General features: G+C 51.0%; 1 protein-coding gene across 1 annotated transcript in view; it reads right to left on the bottom strand.

Moving 5' to 3' along the window:
* Positions 1–18,394, bottom strand: part of Fbxl4 (F box and leucine-rich-repeat gene 4) — a 53,584-nt gene that overhangs the window by 33,942 nt on the left and 1,248 nt on the right. The window contains exons 3-4 of the mRNA XM_077698701.1: positions 16,178–16,283; positions 14,902–14,994 (exon numbers count right to left, since the gene is read on the bottom strand). Coding sequence (XP_077554827.1) covers positions 14,902–14,994; positions 16,178–16,283 — 199 coding nt within the window. The remainder of the gene's footprint in view (positions 1–14,901; positions 14,995–16,177; positions 16,284–18,394) is intronic.

Genomic DNA, 18,394 nt, shown 5'->3' on the forward strand with positions numbered 1-18,394 from the left:
AGCAGCAAGAGGCCAGTGCAAACGATGGAGGACCTTAAAGTGAATGAACTCATCGAAATTTGCGAGGAGCTGGGCCTTGACTTGGGCCGTGCGAAACGGAAGCATGCGATCCTTGAGATCATGCGGAAGGAGCACGTAACGGCTGAGGAAGTCAATGAGGCCAGGGATGATATCAAAGAGCGCCGTGAGCGCGAGGAGGCCGAAAAGAAAGAGCGCCGTGAGCGCGAGGAGGCCGAAAAGAAAGAGCGCCGTGAGCGCGAAGAAGCCGAATGGCAGAAATGGGAAGCCGAAAGACAGAAACGGAGAGAGCAAGCCGAAAGGCAGGAACGGAGGGAGGAAGCTGAAAGGCAGGAACGGGAAGCCAAAAGGCAGCTCGAGTGGCTCGAGTTGATGAGGCTAGAGTCGGAGCTCCGGGAGGGTTCGCCAGCGCCTAGCGTGACTTGTCCAACGTTTCAGGCGAGCGGTCCGAGAAGGCAGGACCAACGGCCGCCGTTCGTTGTTGAGAGGTCAGGGCCCGAAGACGGACCGTGCCAGGGCATAGGCGAAGCGACCGCACTCGTATTCTTGGCCAGAGAAGCGAGCCAAGAGAGCGGGAACGGCGCGGAGGCAGAGAGGCCGCTTCGAAATAAAGATTTCGAAACGCGCGCAGAGTCCGCGAGCAGTGGCCAGTGCAAGGCACTTACGAGTTCGCAAGCGGGGAAGCTCTCGGAGAATGTTAACTCTTCCCCAGCGAGCGAGACGCGAAAGGACGCCGAGCAGCTTAGCCCGAACTGCGAGCCGACCGAAAACTCTCGCGGTAGGTTAGTAGAACCGCCAGCAGCTGAACGGGGTTGCGCGAAATCCTTCAGTGGAGAAACGCAGCCGGGCGAGACGAACGATACGTTGTCACCGGTTTCTGATGAGCGGTTACGCGAAGACGAGCTTAAGGTCGAAGCGCTGCCGACAGGGCCGACAGAGAAATCCGGTGAGCTCGTAGCGAATGAAGTTGACAGAGACTGTACCGCCGTCTCGGAGAGCAATGGCGTACCCAAAGTAGATAACGCACTTTCTGAGACGTCCGATAGAGGGCCGTGCGGGTCCGCTGATCGTGCGGGTCCGCTGACCAAGAGAAGTTGTGGTGGTGGGGGATGAAAATGTGGGCCTGGTGGCGGCGACGGTGGTGGCTGGCGTGGGAACCATGGGTGCAGTTGAGCTCATTCATGGAGAACGCACCACGATGGAAGAAGCCATAGGGTACGCTGCAAAATACGAGCAGGGAGCAAGAGACGTCCCACGCAGGTATATTCTACACGCCGGGACGCACGATGTACTCGCGGGTAGGCCACAGGATGTGATGGAGGTGCTCGAGGCACGCTGGAAGGGGCGCCCTGGGAGTCTGGTAGTCTGCTCGGTCCCGGAGATTGTGAATCGAGGGGGGGAGGTGCGAGCTGCGGCGATCCTTGTTAACGCCAAGCTCAAGAAGTGGTGCAAGAAGACGGGGAGCCGCTTTCTTGACCTCAACAACACGGGATCGTCACAGAGGCTCCGGAAAGATGGTTTCACCTACACTGCCAAGAACACTGAAGAAGTCGGCAAGACAATCAGCGAGTTAGCTGCACGTTTTTTAGGTGTGACCCCACCACCAAGGGAGGAGCAGGTGTGGCCACAGAAGAGGAGATATCTGGACATGTACCCGCCCCAGCAGACGAGATCCCCCCGGTCCCATTACAGAGGGAAGGTAGAGCAGCCTCCCAACTACAATGCAAGGCAGGAACGCTGGAAGACGAGAACACCCCGAGCTCATCATCGATGGGGGGTAAAGCAACCACCCAGCGGCGACACGAGGCAGGGCCGCTGGGAACTCACCGAGCAGCTGGACGAGCAAGGGTCGCACTGGCGACGGAACGACCTAGCCAATCTCATCGAGATCTCGGTGCAAAGAGCGTTGGCCAAGGCCCGGCCAGAGTACTGATGTCCACTCAGGGCGGATCAGCGGCCGCTGCAACAGGGGCCATGGAAGGTTCCTTAAGAAAGGTGCAGCACCGCCGCTGTCCAGCACAACGGTGCATGGAACAGAGAAACTTCAAAGCGGGCTTCCTGAACCTGCACGGTGCACGACGGGAGCAAAAGTGGGCAGAGCTATATGCTGCACTCCACAAAGAGGAATTCGCCATATACGCAGTGGTGGAAACACACCTTCGAGACCTGGAAGAGCCGCCTATCGACCACAACTGGTGCTGGGCGGGCAAGAACCGGTCTGGGGCAAGCCGCAAAGGTGGGGGTGAGGAAGTGATGTGGCGTCGGGGCCTGGAGTGGCAAGTGAAGTGCAGGAGTCAGGCGGGCCATGAGGATGGCTGTCACGACCACCTATGGGTGGTAGGGGAGGTGCTGGGGGTGCCCACAGCGCTTTGCGTGATATACTTTTCTGTCAGCAGCGCCAGACCCAGCAACAACCATACGCTTGTGGAGTGTGTGTGCAGTGACATCCAGCTGTTTGCAAGCAACAGGGAGGTGATAATTCTAGGTGACTTCAACGGCCACCTCTCTGAACTGGACGGCTACACCGACGCGAACGGCAACCTTCTTGTACGGATGGCAGAACGGCTTCACCTCAGCATCGCTAACCTGGATCCCAGGTGCAAGGGCCAATACACATGGTGTGCCAAGAACAGTGCAACGTGTATCGACTATGCTCTGTTATTGCCTCGCCTCCTTAGCCTCCTACAGAGCCTTGACATTGATGAAGAAGGACAGTTCAGCCTAGGTAGTGATCACAATCGCTTGCGCCTGAACTTCAGCCATAAGCAATGTCAAAAGACCAGACCCAGAGAGACAAAACCCTTATATCTGCCAGTGCGGAAGATGGAGGTTGTCGCCGAGGAGTTCGAGAAAGACCAAGGGCGGAAAGAAGCCACCACGTACGCGGAGTACATAGAAGCCTTGCGCCATATAATGCGCAAGCATATGGTCAGGGACAAAGGCCATGGGCGAGCAAGCAAGAAGCCGTGGTGGGACGGGCAGGTGGCCGCGGCGTGGCAAGCGCGCCGCAATGCTAACAGGGTTCACCGCAGGGCAGTGAGAGATAAGGACAGTGTGGCAGCGGCAGAGGCGTGGGACACATACCTACAACGCAAACATGAGATGCAGGCAATAGTCCAGGCAAAGATGGCTGATGCGAACCTTGCACTGATGAAGAACATACGAACGGGTGGTAAGTCGGCAGCCCAGAAATTCTGGCGGTATGTCAGCTCGCTGGACAGAGGCAGTGAAGGGCCGGCTGAACTGGTGGACACTACCACAAGTCAGCCTGTGGCAGATCCGTCACGACACATCACCGACTACTTGACAAGCCTGTATGGGCCACCTATCCATGTACCGGAAGACAGGCAAGAGGAGACAAGGCCCCCAACATCGCCTCCAAGCCAATCAGAAACAACCTGGGAAGTCACACCGGCAGGCATAAAACGTGCACTGGGCCGCATTGGCATGGGTACAGCCACGGGACCAGATGGAATACCTGCTCGCATACTCAAGCTGCTCGGACCGGGCTCGAGAGAACAGCTAGCGGAGCTGTTCACCAACATTCTTCACGGGGAAGATATACCAGAGGAGTGGCGAGATGGCAGGGTCGTGCTCCTTCTGAAGCACGGCGGCAATGCGGCTCATATCTGCGACTATAGGGCACTCACGGTCACCAGTGTTGTGTATCGAGTGTTCATGTAGGTGTTGAAAGCATGGATTAGCGGATGGGCGGAGACTGCGGGGTGCCTGACGGAGCTACAAAACGGATTTCGTCCAGGCAGGCGTTTGGAAGATAATCTGTTTGTGCTCACGAGCTGTATAGATATTGCCAGGAAAGAGGGCCGTAGACTCATCTGCTGTTTTCTGGATGTGGAAAAAGCTTACGACCATGTTCCGCACGCAACCCTCTTCGATCGCCTTGGCACACTGGGATTAGCGCCACTTCTTTTGGACACTATAAGGAGGTTATATGTGGGCAATACAGTCACGACTGTATTTGGGAACGTGCGATCGGAGAGAGTCACGGTCCAGAAGGGCTTGCGACAGGGCTGCCCACTGTCGCCTCTCCTCTATCTGCTGTATGTGTCCGGCCTAGAAAAGTCCCTCCTTCAGGCAAACCTGGGCTTTGGCTTACGGTACAGCACCAGCGGAGTCGATGATTCCCGCCGCCTGCCGGGTCTCGCATATGCTGACGACCTTGTCCTCATGGGAGAGGACGAACACGATGTACAACGGCTGTTGAACATTTGCTCAGTTGAAATCCAGAGACTTGGTCTCCGCTTCAATCAACGGAAGTCCATGGTTGTCCAACTAGCCGGGGACATGACTGAACAACCGGTCCTGACATTGCAGGGAGAGCAACTGACTGTCGCCACGTCCTACAAATATCTGGGCGTAACGCTGTGTACTGGGGCCAACATGTATGAACTACATGAGGCCAAAGTCCGCCAGACGGCACTCAGGGCGCAGTGCATTCTCCGGCGTCGCTGTCTATGGGGCTGCAACAGGTATGTCATGGTGCGGGACCTGTGGAAGCTGGTCCACGTCCCTGGCCTAACCTTCGCCAATGCGGTGATCTGCTTGTCGGCACGAACCCGCGAGTGGTTGGAGAGGCGTCAGCGAGAGGTTGGTCGCACCGCAGTGGGGTGTCATGGTGCCGTGGCAAACGAGGCCATACAGGGAGACCTTGGATGGTCCAGCTTCGAGGCCCGGGAGGCCTCGAGCAAGCTAAGCTTCCGTGGCCGTTTGCTGTTCATGGCCCGTGAGCGGCGGGCACGGCGCGCCTTCGAGTACCTGTCTGCTACATGCGTCCGCACAAAATGGGTGCAGCGGGTATATCGTATTGAGGCTAAATGCAACATCTTTAGCCGGCCCATCGAAGCGGGCACAGCAGCAGCGTACACCCGGGAAGTGCGTTCCCGAGTCCAAGACGCAGAAGAGGGCGTCTGGCGTGCGGGAATGGAGGGCAAGGAGACACTCGGCACCTACCGGCAACACAAGACCGCGATCGGTGCCGAGAAGCACTATGACAACAGCATTGGAAGCAAACTGCTGTTTGAGGCACGGGCTGGGGCACTACGAACGCAGGTGTACCGCCGGCGGTATGACTCGGCCCCTGAGGTACAGACTGCGCTATGCCGTGTGTGTGGAGCCCAAGAAGAAACTATCGAACACATCGTACTCCAATCATGGCCTCCGCGATCGGCTGCCGGCGGCGCGCCGTTGCTCCGGCCGTCCCATTCGGCGCGTCCCCCAGCAAAAACCTGTAATTTGGCTAACTCCGCAACGCGCCGCGAGGTGGCGGTCTTAGCCGATGGTTTGGTAGCTTTCACCCACAACTCTCCACGGCTTTGCGGGGCCTGAGTTGCTGCGTGTCTTCGCTGCCGCAATTTGCGTAACTATGTTGCAGCTTTATTTTTGTTGAGCTTACCAACCAACCGACCAAGTCATGAAGTCCGCTTGTCTCACAAGCTTCGAGGAATAGCACGGAAACCAAGATATGTCACTGTACGGCGAAAAGTTAATCGCGTTTTGCTTGTTGCGCTTGATTTGATCGGTGCAGGACATTTCGATGCAGGACGTTTCGGTGCGGACATTCCGGTGCGCGGACATTTGGGTGCGGAAATTTTACGGCGACAGAATTATCGGATGCTTGCTTGTTGGAACAGCCGTTATATTTTTATTTCCGCCTAGGGTGGGTTATGGACAACAATCGAGAGCAGTGATGGCATTTTTATAGTGGCGCCGTGTTTGATTTTTGCCAGTTATTTTTAGAAATTGACCATTTATATATTTTTGTTTGATACTTCGTTCCGGGTACACCTGTTATGCAGCCTACTGATTATATCCTTGCGCTCATGCCTTTTTAAATTTACTACAAGATTTTAATTTATATTCGTTTTCTTGCGGCATGCAACCCAGCTAAGACAATTAGCCGCTGTTTACGATGATATAACTCATTCTTTTTTATTCAATTTTATCTAAATAAAAAGCACACTGTCACTATCCAAAGAAAGCAGCTTTACAGGCATTCGGTTGCCCCCCACAACGCAGAAAATCTTATGACGAGTTTTATGTAGGTTGTGCTGTCAAACTAAAATGATTTTGCAAACACTGTTGTCACCAGTTTTTTTTCATACGGACAAGTCTACGATATTGTCATGAAGGAAGAACGGCCCGGCCTCCTTGAAAACAGCTGCAGCTTCTATATATCCTAAATGCTGATAAAGCGCGTGCTGCTTGTGCGTACAAAGCAATGATTTTGCCTCATCTAAAACGTTATCCTCTGTTTACGTGCACAGGAAGGGATGATGAACATGCTACCACCACTCTGTCCATAGTGATGGCTAAGTTTGTGAGGCCACTGCTTGCCAGTGTTGGTGCAACTGTCACGGACAACGCTGTATTCCGCAAAAAAAAAAAAAAAAAAAAAAAACGGTTTCCAAGCTCATGCACCCCAAAGTGCTTCACGTGTGAACTGTTCTGTTTGTCAAGACATGAAGATCAGAAATGTTGGCTTTCAAGGCATCGATGCCTTGACAGCGTACATTTGTGAATATAAGTACAGTGTAGCTTGTAATGGACGTTCAATAAACTATGCAGCCCTTGGACGAGCATTCAGTACACATTTGGTTCCCAACTTTTAGTATGCACATATAAGTGGATATATATAGTGTCCAAAACAAACATGAAAGCTGTCATCATTGCTTAACACATGAATGTGCTTCGAAATCAGTAATTAAAAATTTAAATGTGTTGGCTATTCATTCCAAAATAGGCAAGATTGGGCTTGCCTGTGGCCACCAAAATACGTTTAGGAATACAATAAAATCGAGGTGCATCTGACTTCGTTTTTTTTATTTGTTGCGACTGAAATTGAAACCGTAACTTGCTAACGGGCATGTGTAAAACAGATTGCCGCATTCTTGAGGCTATAGTCCTTCAACGGGTTAATCCTAAAAATAGGACGGGTCCTTCCACACAAGAGGCATTTATTTGAAGGCTAGATAAAACCACAGCCATCCGTCACAGGTATGGCGCGATCGCGCCCCGCGCTCTACTGAACTGCAATGACCATACAGATTATATAAAGTGCGTTATGTGTTATAAAACGTTAAGTACGTTATAAAGCGAACTGAACGTTATTTAAAGGAGCCATGAAGACAAAATACAAGTTGGGTTTATTAGAAAGACTGCTTAGTCCCGATAACAATGATACCAATATCATCGCAATCTTCGAACAAATAATGGAGATATTAAAGAAAACGTGTGAAGCCGTGGCGACCCCCTAGGCAATTTCCCGCAACTTTTCTATGACGTCACGGAACCTTTTTTGTGCGATTGGCGGCCGCCTAACTGACCTGTCGCGACGACACATGACTGGAGGTCTGTAATGGGGCCTCTAGTTCCATTTGACCGCATCACTTGAATGCTAACGGGCAGTTAACGCACTAAAAATAATATTTTATTGTTGGCCCGTATGACGTCATTCTTGCTCATAACACGTCACTGTGGCGCAAAATTTGAAAGTTTTTAAATACTTCTTGCTTTTTTTCGTTAAAAAAACACCTTTTGTGGCTCTAATGGAGCTGAGTGAGATACTGAATCCTAGTGCTTTCAAATTAAACGAACTTGTATTTTCTCTTCATGGCTCCTTTAAGCGCCCGAAATTTTCCATTGGTAACAGCGAATATTGTCCGTGTGTCAAGGGCGTCATGCAGCACATTATAAAGAAGTCTCATAGCTGCAATCATAGATAAAATATATGCATTATCAGGTTCTATGAGTCGCTTTGCATCCATGACATCAGGTATGCTTTGTTTTTATTGCGATACGAAGCGCGAAAGCTGATGAAACGCCATTTCGAGGAGCGCTGCAGCATACGTGGCTTTCGTTTCAACCATCGGCTCCGCGCGCCGCGGTGCGGCCGAAAACGGCGAAACGGCATCTTCGGAATTACGCTCTCTCCGGGAGATTGAGGCGGCCGGAGCAACGGCGCGCCGCCGGAAGCCGATCGCGAAGCCGATCGCGGAGGCCGTGCTCCAATCACGGCCGGGCTAGAGAGGGAGCGGCGCGCGCTGTCATACGGCCTTCGCAAGAGGTCTAGTTCCTGCCTGCGGCCGCTGCTAGGAGCTGGCGCTGCGGGCCAACCCTGCGGACGCGCTCGTCTCCCACTCCGCGCGCGGGCGAGCTATGCGCGGCCTCTCTTCTTCTTTTCTTTATTTTTCACTACAATCACCGCTACTGGCGCACGCAGACGGGGGGTTAAAGGGGGCCGGGTAGGAAGAACCAAACGAAGACTTCGTGCCCATCACCGAATAATGGTTTCTGATCTTCGGCTGATTATTTGTGTCGCACACTACGCACCAGCCATACGCGACTTCGATGTATGTTCTCAAAGCGACGATGAGCCATTTTGCAATTTCTCTAAAGAAATTAATGAAATAATTACAAAATTCGACAGAACGTGGAATCGCCCTAAATTTTTAGTGTATCGTGAATAAATCACAAGCTTTGGCTTTTTTCTGTTGTGTGGTTTAATTTTTGTGTACTTTTTTGGTCTTTCACGCGCCCTCCCTACCCCCCCTCCCCCTTTTCTGAACTGAAATCCTAAGTACTCCGCTGTCGTGGGCGCCCGCCATCGGGTGCAACAAACAGAATTGCTGCAAAATTTTGCTCTCAGCGCAGCGTGATTGATTCGCCTTGGCTAGTTTCAATGTTTCGGTTTCATATGCAGGTTGAAGTACTTAGCGGCGTACTCTAATTGTCATAGGTTACGACTTAAAACTTGCAGAGCGTTAGTTAAGAAATCTTTAAAAACGCATGCCGAAGAAAAAGCATCGGGGATAATTTGTGAACTGAAAGGCACCAGGCAAACTGGAAACGAGTTTATTTGGAGAGAAGCAATGAGACCTTACTGTATTATGCACAACAGCACAGGAGCTTGTCAGAAGCTAGCAAGTAAACATTCGGTAATTACCCCTAAAAAGTTTGCAATACATTGAAGTAAACAGTAAAAAGCACAATTGCACCATTTGAACACATAAATAATGGCGTTCCCCAGTTCGAGCACCAGAAAAATCATCTTCGGCGTGACAAAACAGTCTTGCACAAAAGAAACGTTGTTTTGTCTTGCACAAAAGAAAGGACTTCTGTCTTTGAGAACGGTGATAGGCGACTTGAGAACGCAGTCTTCCAACCATAGAAAGGTACCGACTTGCTCGCTGTGCATCATTGTTAGTGGTCTGGGTGGAAACATTTGCAGACGGCTTGTCGAAACTCTCCGGAGCATCCGGAGTAATCGATCTGACGGAAGTGCCTGCTGCATACGATACGACAGTCGATGGCGACTTGTCTTTTATTACGAGGTTCTGCCTTGAAATGTTCCGCTGCCATTTTGAGCACAGTTCTTGATCCACAGGGAACTGGTGGAACGAAACCCCCGGCGTTTTCCCGGCACGCGATTTGCAGTGCGGGACACAACAGTACACCATCACGGCACCGGTCGAAGCATATACACTGAATTCACTTTACTGAACAACATGCAGCGCACTGCGTTGAATTTCTGAAAACTCACGCCTTCAGACTCTCTCAGACCGAAGAAAAGTAAGACGATGTGATTGCTGTTAAATCACAGAAGCACAAACGCTGCGAAAACAGCCCGCACGTGTGTCGAAAGCAGCCTGCAAATGCAAGCGCGCAAGTGCCAGGCAAGGGTTGGCTCGCGTAGCCCCCTGCGGAGAGCGGCGGAACTGTACGTCGAGACTCCTCCCCTTTGTTTTCGCCGCCGCTGCGGAGGCCGTATGAAAGCGCGCGCCGCTCGCTCTCTAGCCCGGCCGTGCTCCAATGCCCGCAACTCCCGCCGCACCCCAGAGAGGGCGCCACCCTGCCAGTGGCGCTTGGGTTTGTCCACCTGAGCCGCCTGAGCGACGATAGCGAAGAGGCCAGCGACGGCACCGCAGAAGGGGAATCGAGTGTCCGGGTGACAAAGCGGCGCCTAACGCGATGGTGGGCTGTCGCGCACAATCGCGTCAAGGCGTCAGACTAACCGCGCATTCGAGCGCTCGGTTACGGTGTGCGTGGCCTGCAGGCATTGTGCAGTGGCATCGTCTGGTGTGACACTCGTGCAGGAGTGCTCAACCGCGACATGCAAAACTGTGAACACCGAAGTGTACTCTCTTGTGTCTTTCCATGTTTTGTATGTCTTTCACTGTTTTTTTTTTGTATGTTTGTTTTAGTTGGCCAGAGCACTCATAGTGCCGACCCGTTGCAAAGGGTATGACCATTAAATCAGCATCATCATCATCATCATCATCATCATCATCGTGTTCATGTGTCGGTCTCGGGTTCAACGATCTCGGCAGAACGCTCAGAATCAGAGGAGACCTCAGAGACGGCTCCCAACAGGATCGCGCACAATGCGCGAGATAGCGAGGTTTCGCGGGAAACTTTGGTCAGCGAGGCTAGCCGGACGAAGCCGCCAGAGCCCCCGGAAACAGAAGGTGTTCCTTCGGGTGCGAGCTCTAACGCGGGCGATGTGGTGGCTAAGCCTGCGAGCGGGACACGAGAGACGCGCGAGCAACGAAGGCCGAGCGGCGAGCGGACCGAAAGGTCTGGCAGTAGCTTAGTGGAGCCGCCGACGGTCGAAGCGGGTTGCGTCATCCCAATCGGCAGGGAAACCCAGGTGGCCGAGTGTTGCGAGGCTAACTCGATGTTGTCCCCAGTTCGCAATGACTTGCTTGAAAGCAAGGTGGGGCACTTTCACCCGCATTCCAAGCCAGAGGAACGAAGGCGCTCAGGGCGAAAGCGAACGTTCAGAGCTTTCTGCTATGAGCAGAAACGCGATAGGGAAGCATGCGTGCCGGCCGCTATGTTGGCCTTGAAGTCAGCTCCGCGCGACATTACGGGCGTCAGCTTTGCGAGGCTTGTATATGACCGGGGAAAGAGAACGCGTTTCGAATGACGAAACTAGCCTGTGGGGAAGAGCTAGTTGTAACGCTGCGTTCTTTGTTTCCCCGTTCGGACAGTCCGTCCCGTCATGTTGAGTTTCGGTCTCAAACGCGCGCCGTGTGGCCTCTTGAGTCGAAACTAATGGATCGGTGTTTCGTGGCCTGTCAGAGTACGCGCTGGTTAGGATCATGTAGATCACTTACGAGTCGTGCTGAGCAGGCTCAAAGCAGGCCTACAGTCAAACAGTCGAAGTGTCACAAATACGCCGAAGTGACGTATCTAGCGGTGGCGGTGGTAGCGCGGCCGACGCAAACCGTCCGAAATCGAAGTAGGCGTAGTCGTGAACTATCGCCGACCAGCGACGAAGTCAGAGGTAAGGACTTTTCGGGTTTGACTGGATATGGCTAGATTTAGGGAAGAAATTACTCCAAACTGGCTAGTCCGTTAGTGATGCTCTTACAACAACTGAGCCAGTTAAGGTGAAATGGGGCACAAAGTAGGAGGATGCGTTTTAAGCGCTGTAACGAGCCTGAGCGAGGAGCCAGTCCTAACGGCCCCGACTTTTCGAAAGGTTCGTAATTCAGTTCGATACGAGCGATCGTGGCATGGAAGTTGTACTATGCCAAGGGGATGCTAACGGCCGGGAACGACCAGTTTGTACTTAGGTCGCAAACTAACTTGCCGGGAAGAGGCTCAAGTACATCCGAAAGGGAATGTGGTTGCGTCGTGAGGGCAGTGCAGAAGTTTGCGTGCTATGTAGCCGGAAACGCTAACACAGACGCACTAAGCCGTGCGTTCTAGGTAAGGCTGCGTTCGTCCTCCCCGTGTCTTTCGTTTCGTTTTTTTGTGAGCAGATTTTAGCGTAGCAGGTAGATGGGAGCAAAATTATTGCCCTCATTTGCTGCCTCAGTTGATTATTTCCGCACCGCGTGATTTCAAGTAATCAACTTTAGCTAAGATCACTTAATGTCGTGTGTTACGTTTGACACTTAGTGTGAGTTCTTCTTTTAAGAGTTTTACGTCCCGCATGGGTCTCTTGGTGTAGAGGGTCCAAATTTGGGGATGGACACTTAGCTAGGACACTTTGTCACGTTTTAGAGTCTGGTGTTCTGACAGAGGACAGAGGGTGCTTGCTTGCGCTGGGTGTTGCCTGTTGTCGGTCGGTTCTTTGCAAGCTCCAGAACGATGAGCAACCGGTGCTGAGGACAGACCGGAAGAGCCGGACGAAGCTGGTCGAGACACCTGGGCAGCACGGCGAGGTACCTGCGATCCGGACCTGGCAGGCGGTACCCGTTCATGGAGAGGGACCTGGTGGAGTCGCCCTTTTCCTGGGGCACTGGAGGTGTACCTGGATGAGCCTGGCGAACGAGCGCGCCCAGAATCCGAGCCACGTGGAGGCAGCTCGTCTTCACGGCGCATTGTCTGGCGGCGGGGGTGCTGTTGTGCCAGAGCGCCTGGCCCAAAGGCGTTGCACGAGGCGACGCGCCGACAGCGAGGCTGAGTCACGCCTCTCCCTTTCGTCGCTGCGGCGCGGCCGAATCCTGCATCTCAGAACGCTGCGGCGCGGCTGACTCCTGCATCTCGAAACGCTGCGGCGCGGCCGAATCCCTCAGCGGAGAACGACCCAAACAAGGGCATGTCGCTACGCCCGGAGGCGAGGTCACGGAGACGGCGGCGGCATCGCTCTCCCTTTCCCCATTGGCGGCGCAGCTGACTCGCCGCTTCGCTACCATTCGTCGGAATTCAAACTTCAGGCAGCGAGAGCTCTGATTGGAGCTATTTGAACTTCTCGGGGCCCCAACGAACTTCCCGGGCTATAAAAGAAGCCCGGAGGCTCTCATCGTCGGCATTCCTCGGCGGCTTCTCTCCGGCACCAGTCTCTTCAGAAGCACCGAGTGAAAGGGGTGCTGTCGCCTTTGTGCGAGTTATGTAACGTTTGCTTACCCTGTACATACTGTATATAAATGTTACTTCAAGTTTTCGTCGGCTCGAGAACTTCTTCGCTCGGCTCTGCGCCGTGTCGATAGCGGACGGAGCAAGGCAACATCGCTACACTGGTGACTGCGCTCGGGTGGCCAGTCGCAACAGCGGAGACAGCGTCGGGATGGCTGATTCCCAACCTCGGTGACGAGCAGGAAGGCGAGTCACAACCTTGGCGACCGCCCTGGGATAGTCATTCCCAACAGTGGTGCCAGCGGTGGGATCGTCTTTTCCCAACAGTGATGGCAGCGGTGGGATAGTCATCCCCAACATGCCCTATAGCAACAAATACCTTGATTGTGGTGTTTGTGTGGCTTGACCTATTGAATTTGACTGAGCTTGTTCTAGGGCCATTTTTTTCTGTTGTTAATCATAGTGCGAGTTCTCTGATTATGAGTCGTTTTTACTGGAACCAACAACTTTTTTTCTAACCAGGGTTCCTCTCCCACACAAACCACTTGGAGGCAATGCTGCACAGACTTTACAAGCACTTTCAAACAGACCTGAAGATACTTCTCAATCTACCCCATTGATAGCTCTTGCTCAGAAATGTGTACAGTCAGCATACACAGTGCCCTGCCTCCACTTACCAACTCAATTCCTTGCTACAAATCTCGGTGTATGCCTGCGTCAATGTGATCAGTGTTTTTAACTAATTAAAAATGGAGGCATAGCACCAAGGCCTGGCAGACACTGCTCTGAGCAGTAGCAAGGCAAAGTTGTGAAGACTTCATTGCTGGTGTAAACAGATGCGTCTTTTGACCACAAAGTTTTGTAGTAATTTCCTGAGGGAAATGTGGCACTTGTGTTAAATCGAACTGCGCAACAAGGAGTTTGCTGTCACGTACCGCAGAGAAGCGTTTCTTTTTACTTGACAAGGCTCACGAACAAATTAGGAAGTTGCCCGTGGTTGCAGAAAACCACAATACTGCTGTTGCAAGACTATTTGAGGCTTCTTATCAATGTAAAGGCATATAGCCTTTACAACATTAATTCATCAGAGACTTTTTTAAATCTTTGTGCAAGACGAGCAAGAAAAAATTAAAGCCAATGTGAAAGCTGTCAGAAGTGCAGAGCAGTGATCCACCACAATGGGCTGTAGCACCGTTATTCGCTCACTTTTTTATTTTATTTTATTTATTTTAGTACCCTAAGGGCCCGTGATGGGCATTACATAGGGGGGGAAGGGGTTAAAAACAAACACAACACTCTTTCACCGTTGAACGAGACGTGATATACAGAGTACATCCATCATTAATCGTTCTTCCTCTTGTCCTTTTTTTGTTTAACAGGGCATGTATGAACGCAAATAAGTTAGTACTGCAACTGCACTTCTACCACCCAGTGCAATTAAATTTCCCGCTTTCGCAGTGCTCGCGTGCCTCCTGCCTGAAACTGCGCCAGTGGTGGTTCTGTTCTTTTTGCGCTTGCTTTTTCTCCCGCATGCTCTGGCATTGCACTGCCACTTCTTTTCGCTTACTATCGTAAAAACCAACCCAATGAGCGTTGCTAACTAAATGAAAACGGGTGCTGCTGGTTAATCGCGTATATTTTGCCTCAAATGTACCTGCAGTTTTCTTTGCTCTAAACAACAGGGAGATGTATGACAAGCACCAGCGGTTCACGACGCTTATGACTTTATAAACTGCCTGGCTTTCGAAGCCTCTGGGTTACGCCAAGACGACAGCCGCTACTACGGAACGCCATGTAGCTTTACTTGGGTCTCGCGAGCGAGCTACCACGACAAGGCGAGCCCCTAAAGTGCTCTGCACTTAAAAAAATGTTGCCGCTGTTATTGGTTTCGTTGGCAGAAGCAAAAAAAAGCCACATCGCAAGCCAGGCTAAGAATGGAACACTGCCAGCAGCCATGGTTGCTCCCATGGCGACACGGCACTTGAGCGACATTTTTCCTCTGGTATGCATCAGCATGGAACCCTATGCCTTCAACAGGGCCCCCAAAATGTGGCTCACCTGGTCGGAAAAGCTTGCTGCGGAGGCAGTGTTCTCGGCCAAGCACGGGATCTGAACCCCCTCGTAGGCTTTCCTATCCACAATTCCCTCCATCTGAAACAGTTTTTGGAAAACGCGTTTGTATATGTTGTATGTATTAAAAGCATTGTTTTAGAGAAAAACAGCAAAACCTGTGTGTTAAAAACCAAGCGGGACTTATTTAAGCCCGTTATGACCGGGATACATGACAGTTGCCAATTTTTCAGAATTTGTCCTCACCCTTTTAGCTCCGAAACTCTTGTATACGTGCGAGTAGTTGTGGAACTCCAAAGCTACGTAAAAAATATACAGGGTTTTACTTTGATAGATGCCCGTCTTTAAACGTTTTTCCAGAGCAAGCTGCTCCTCCGTTCGTGCTCAGACTTGACACAAAGGTCGCGTTTTGTGGTCTGGTTTGTTTAACTCCACAAACAAGAACAGCGCTTACCTTGCTGCTTATTTAGAAAACAAACCGAGATGATTTTCGCCTATGAGAAACCTGGCGGCCACCTTGGAGATCTTGACCTCTGCTGTAGTGTGGTGCCACATTGTGTATCAACAACAAAACACGCGGCGCCAGTTTGTGGGGCATCATGTGTTTTGTTCCGTGCCTTTACACCACGACCAGCCAAGTGAGCAGTTCAGGCAAGCCCAGTCAAACTTACTTCGCACTTCTGCAACGCGACTTCCGCTACATGACTGTGTGCGTAATACGTCAACAGGTGTAGTCTCCTCTGGTACGCAGCTGCTTTAAACACTTATAATTGACAAAATGGGCAATTAATGGAGCTACCAGTTATGCTCCAGTTGGTTTGGCAGTACCTGCTGAATGTTCCGAATAAAGTTGGCCAAGGTGCAATTTCGGTGCAGAGGGCTACTAAACGCTCGCGCTGTGATCTTTTGTTCAGCCTTCTTAATGCACCTTATCTAAAGCCTTAAATAATGGCAAAATGTTGAAGAGTGAAATACAAATCAACTGCACACTACACCAAATGCACACAGTCGTGTATGTGCAGTGCACTGCACTAAATGTGGGAAGTAAGAGGGAACGGGATGTGTGTTTAATTGCAGAGAGAACAAAAACAGCAAAAGCAGTTTTTTTAGATGCCTGGTGCCCAATTTTCCCATGTGTTATGAACCATCAAAGTAGCCATTGGCCACTTGCTTGCATCTGACTGCATTTTGATAGTTTTAATCACCTCAAAATGCCAAGTTGAATTGCAAAACTTCCACTATCTCCCTCGCACCGTACACTCACCTGTTCTTGAGACGATCAAAAGCCAGAACCCTGACGACGCTCCCGGGGTTGTAAGTTTCAAAAACAGTCAGGGCGACTGGACGAACCTCATGCTCATATTGCAGCTCTGCAAACAACAGTGAAGACGTTCACGGTACCACATTTCCCCCAAAATGTACAGTTACGCCCAAAGGTAACGAATGTGATGGATGCCTTCAGCTGTGCAGGCAACGCCTGCAATCTGACATTTCTCACCAAGTTAGCTTTATGTTGGTCTGCACTTCTTGCTTCGCATTCAAGTCATATTAAGATGCTTGAAGAGCAACTCCGTGGCTATTTTTATCATGCTGATTTGACAATTGCACTGTTTCTCATTAAAAAAATAAATTTGGGGGTTTAACGTGCCAAAGCTGCCCAAGGCTATGAAGGATGCAGCAGTGGAGGGCTAGGATTATTTTACACTATTTAGGGGTTTCTGGTGCACGCCGTAATCTCAACAAATGGGCGTTTTTTAATTTTCATCCCCACAAGATATTGTTCCATATGGCTTCTTTTTATTTGTACAATATTGCATATCTACACTTTCTGTAAAAAAAATTTTTAAAGCAAGCAAACGCAAAACCAAAACCAAAATCATTATGCCAGGCTTGGAGGAGGGACTTGGAGAGCTTCAATGCACAGTTATGTCTGATATGGCAGCCCCCACCAGCGACCACGACTAAAAGCTGGCATTACAAAAACAGCAAGAATTTTAAAACTTGCTGTTCATACAGTCCGACCACTGCGGGAGGTTGGGACGCAAACAAGCAGAGATTTTCATCTGGATATTTTTTGTGCGTGTTGTTAATAAAAGTACAGTAACATGGCCGAGAGACTCGTACTAGACGTCAATCGACACTGGTATGAGCTGTGAATGGGCAGACATGTCAGTGGTCATGTTTAGAGAGAGAAATTTAGTACTTTGTTGATTCCCGCAGTACTTAGCGTAACTAGGTTAGCCTCCATTCTTCGAAGTTGAAGCCAGATCCTATCGTACTGGCACAAGCCGTGCTGTGTACAGCTAAAGTGACCGTGCAATGGAAGTGCTCTATCCATTTCCTGTGAACGTCGTTTGTTAGCAATATCCATACACTACTGCTTGGAGTTGCTCGAAAAGAATGAAGCCTACCAGTTTTCACAAAATAATCTGCAACCGGTTAGCAATGTACAGTCAAACCCGATTATAACGAACCCGGATAGAGCGAATTATGCTATATATCGAACAAAAAAAGATCAGTTACGTAAATACACGCGAAAAATATTCCTTATAACGAAGTTCACATCTGATGTATCGAACTCAACGTGCATAGAATTGTCGCCAAAATGCATGGTCTCGGAGCGGCGATTGAGATGTTGATTGACTGCGATGAAGATGTTGAGCCTCCCATGGTGCGACGTGACTCCCGGCACTTTCCGTAACTGTTTCCGACGCGCCTGACTGACGATTAAACCCTCCCAGTCAGTGAGTCCGGACCAAGATGGAAGCATCGATGAACTGTGAGAAGAGCTAAAACCTTCCCGATGTTGTGCTGAAAGGAGTGCCCTTCGAGGACTGCCTGAGTGTGCAATGACGACGTTGCCTTCACTGTGAGCCCCTCGGACGCCGGCGCCGCCACCGATGTCATGGCTGCTGGCGCTGCTGGAGGCACCGAAGAGACGGAGGATGAAGCGAGTGAAAGCCATCCGATGATTAATGAAGCACTTTCGGCAGTCAAAGTGCTCCACCAATATTGCTTCGATATTGACGGACACGGACTGCAACTGATGTCTCATGTAGAGAATGCTGTGCTAGTTGATGCCGCCACAACAAAAGTGAAAACAAGAATCACCGCTTTTTGGGAAAGTAGGTAGTTACAGCGGAAAGTAGCTTTATTGCGTGCAATAAATATAGTTTTGTGTATGGTAATGACATACTTTATTGAGTTCGTTTCTGCATGCGGGTATGGCAGGAGGAGGGGGGTGAAGGTGAGGGGGTCCGGCGTATCATGAACTCGTAACAAAAAAACTCGTTGTAGGCGTGTTCGGCTATTTCGAACTACTGGATATATCGAACTAATCGTGGCGAATATTGCAGTTCGCAATAACCTGGTTTGACTGTAGCCTTGGTAGTGTGTTTCGAGGGTGCTTGGGGTGAACAGGATAGGCTCCCTCCCACCCACCAAACAATAAGCAGTAGGGTTGCCACCTCCCCGGTTTTGG

This window comes from Haemaphysalis longicornis, unplaced genomic scaffold, assembly GCF_048455015.1.
Source record: "Haemaphysalis longicornis isolate Haplotype H1 unplaced genomic scaffold, Haemaphysalis longicornis Haplotype H1 scaffold_2, whole genome shotgun sequence".
Classification (NCBI taxonomy): Eukaryota; Metazoa; Arthropoda; class Arachnida; order Ixodida; family Ixodidae; genus Haemaphysalis; species Haemaphysalis longicornis.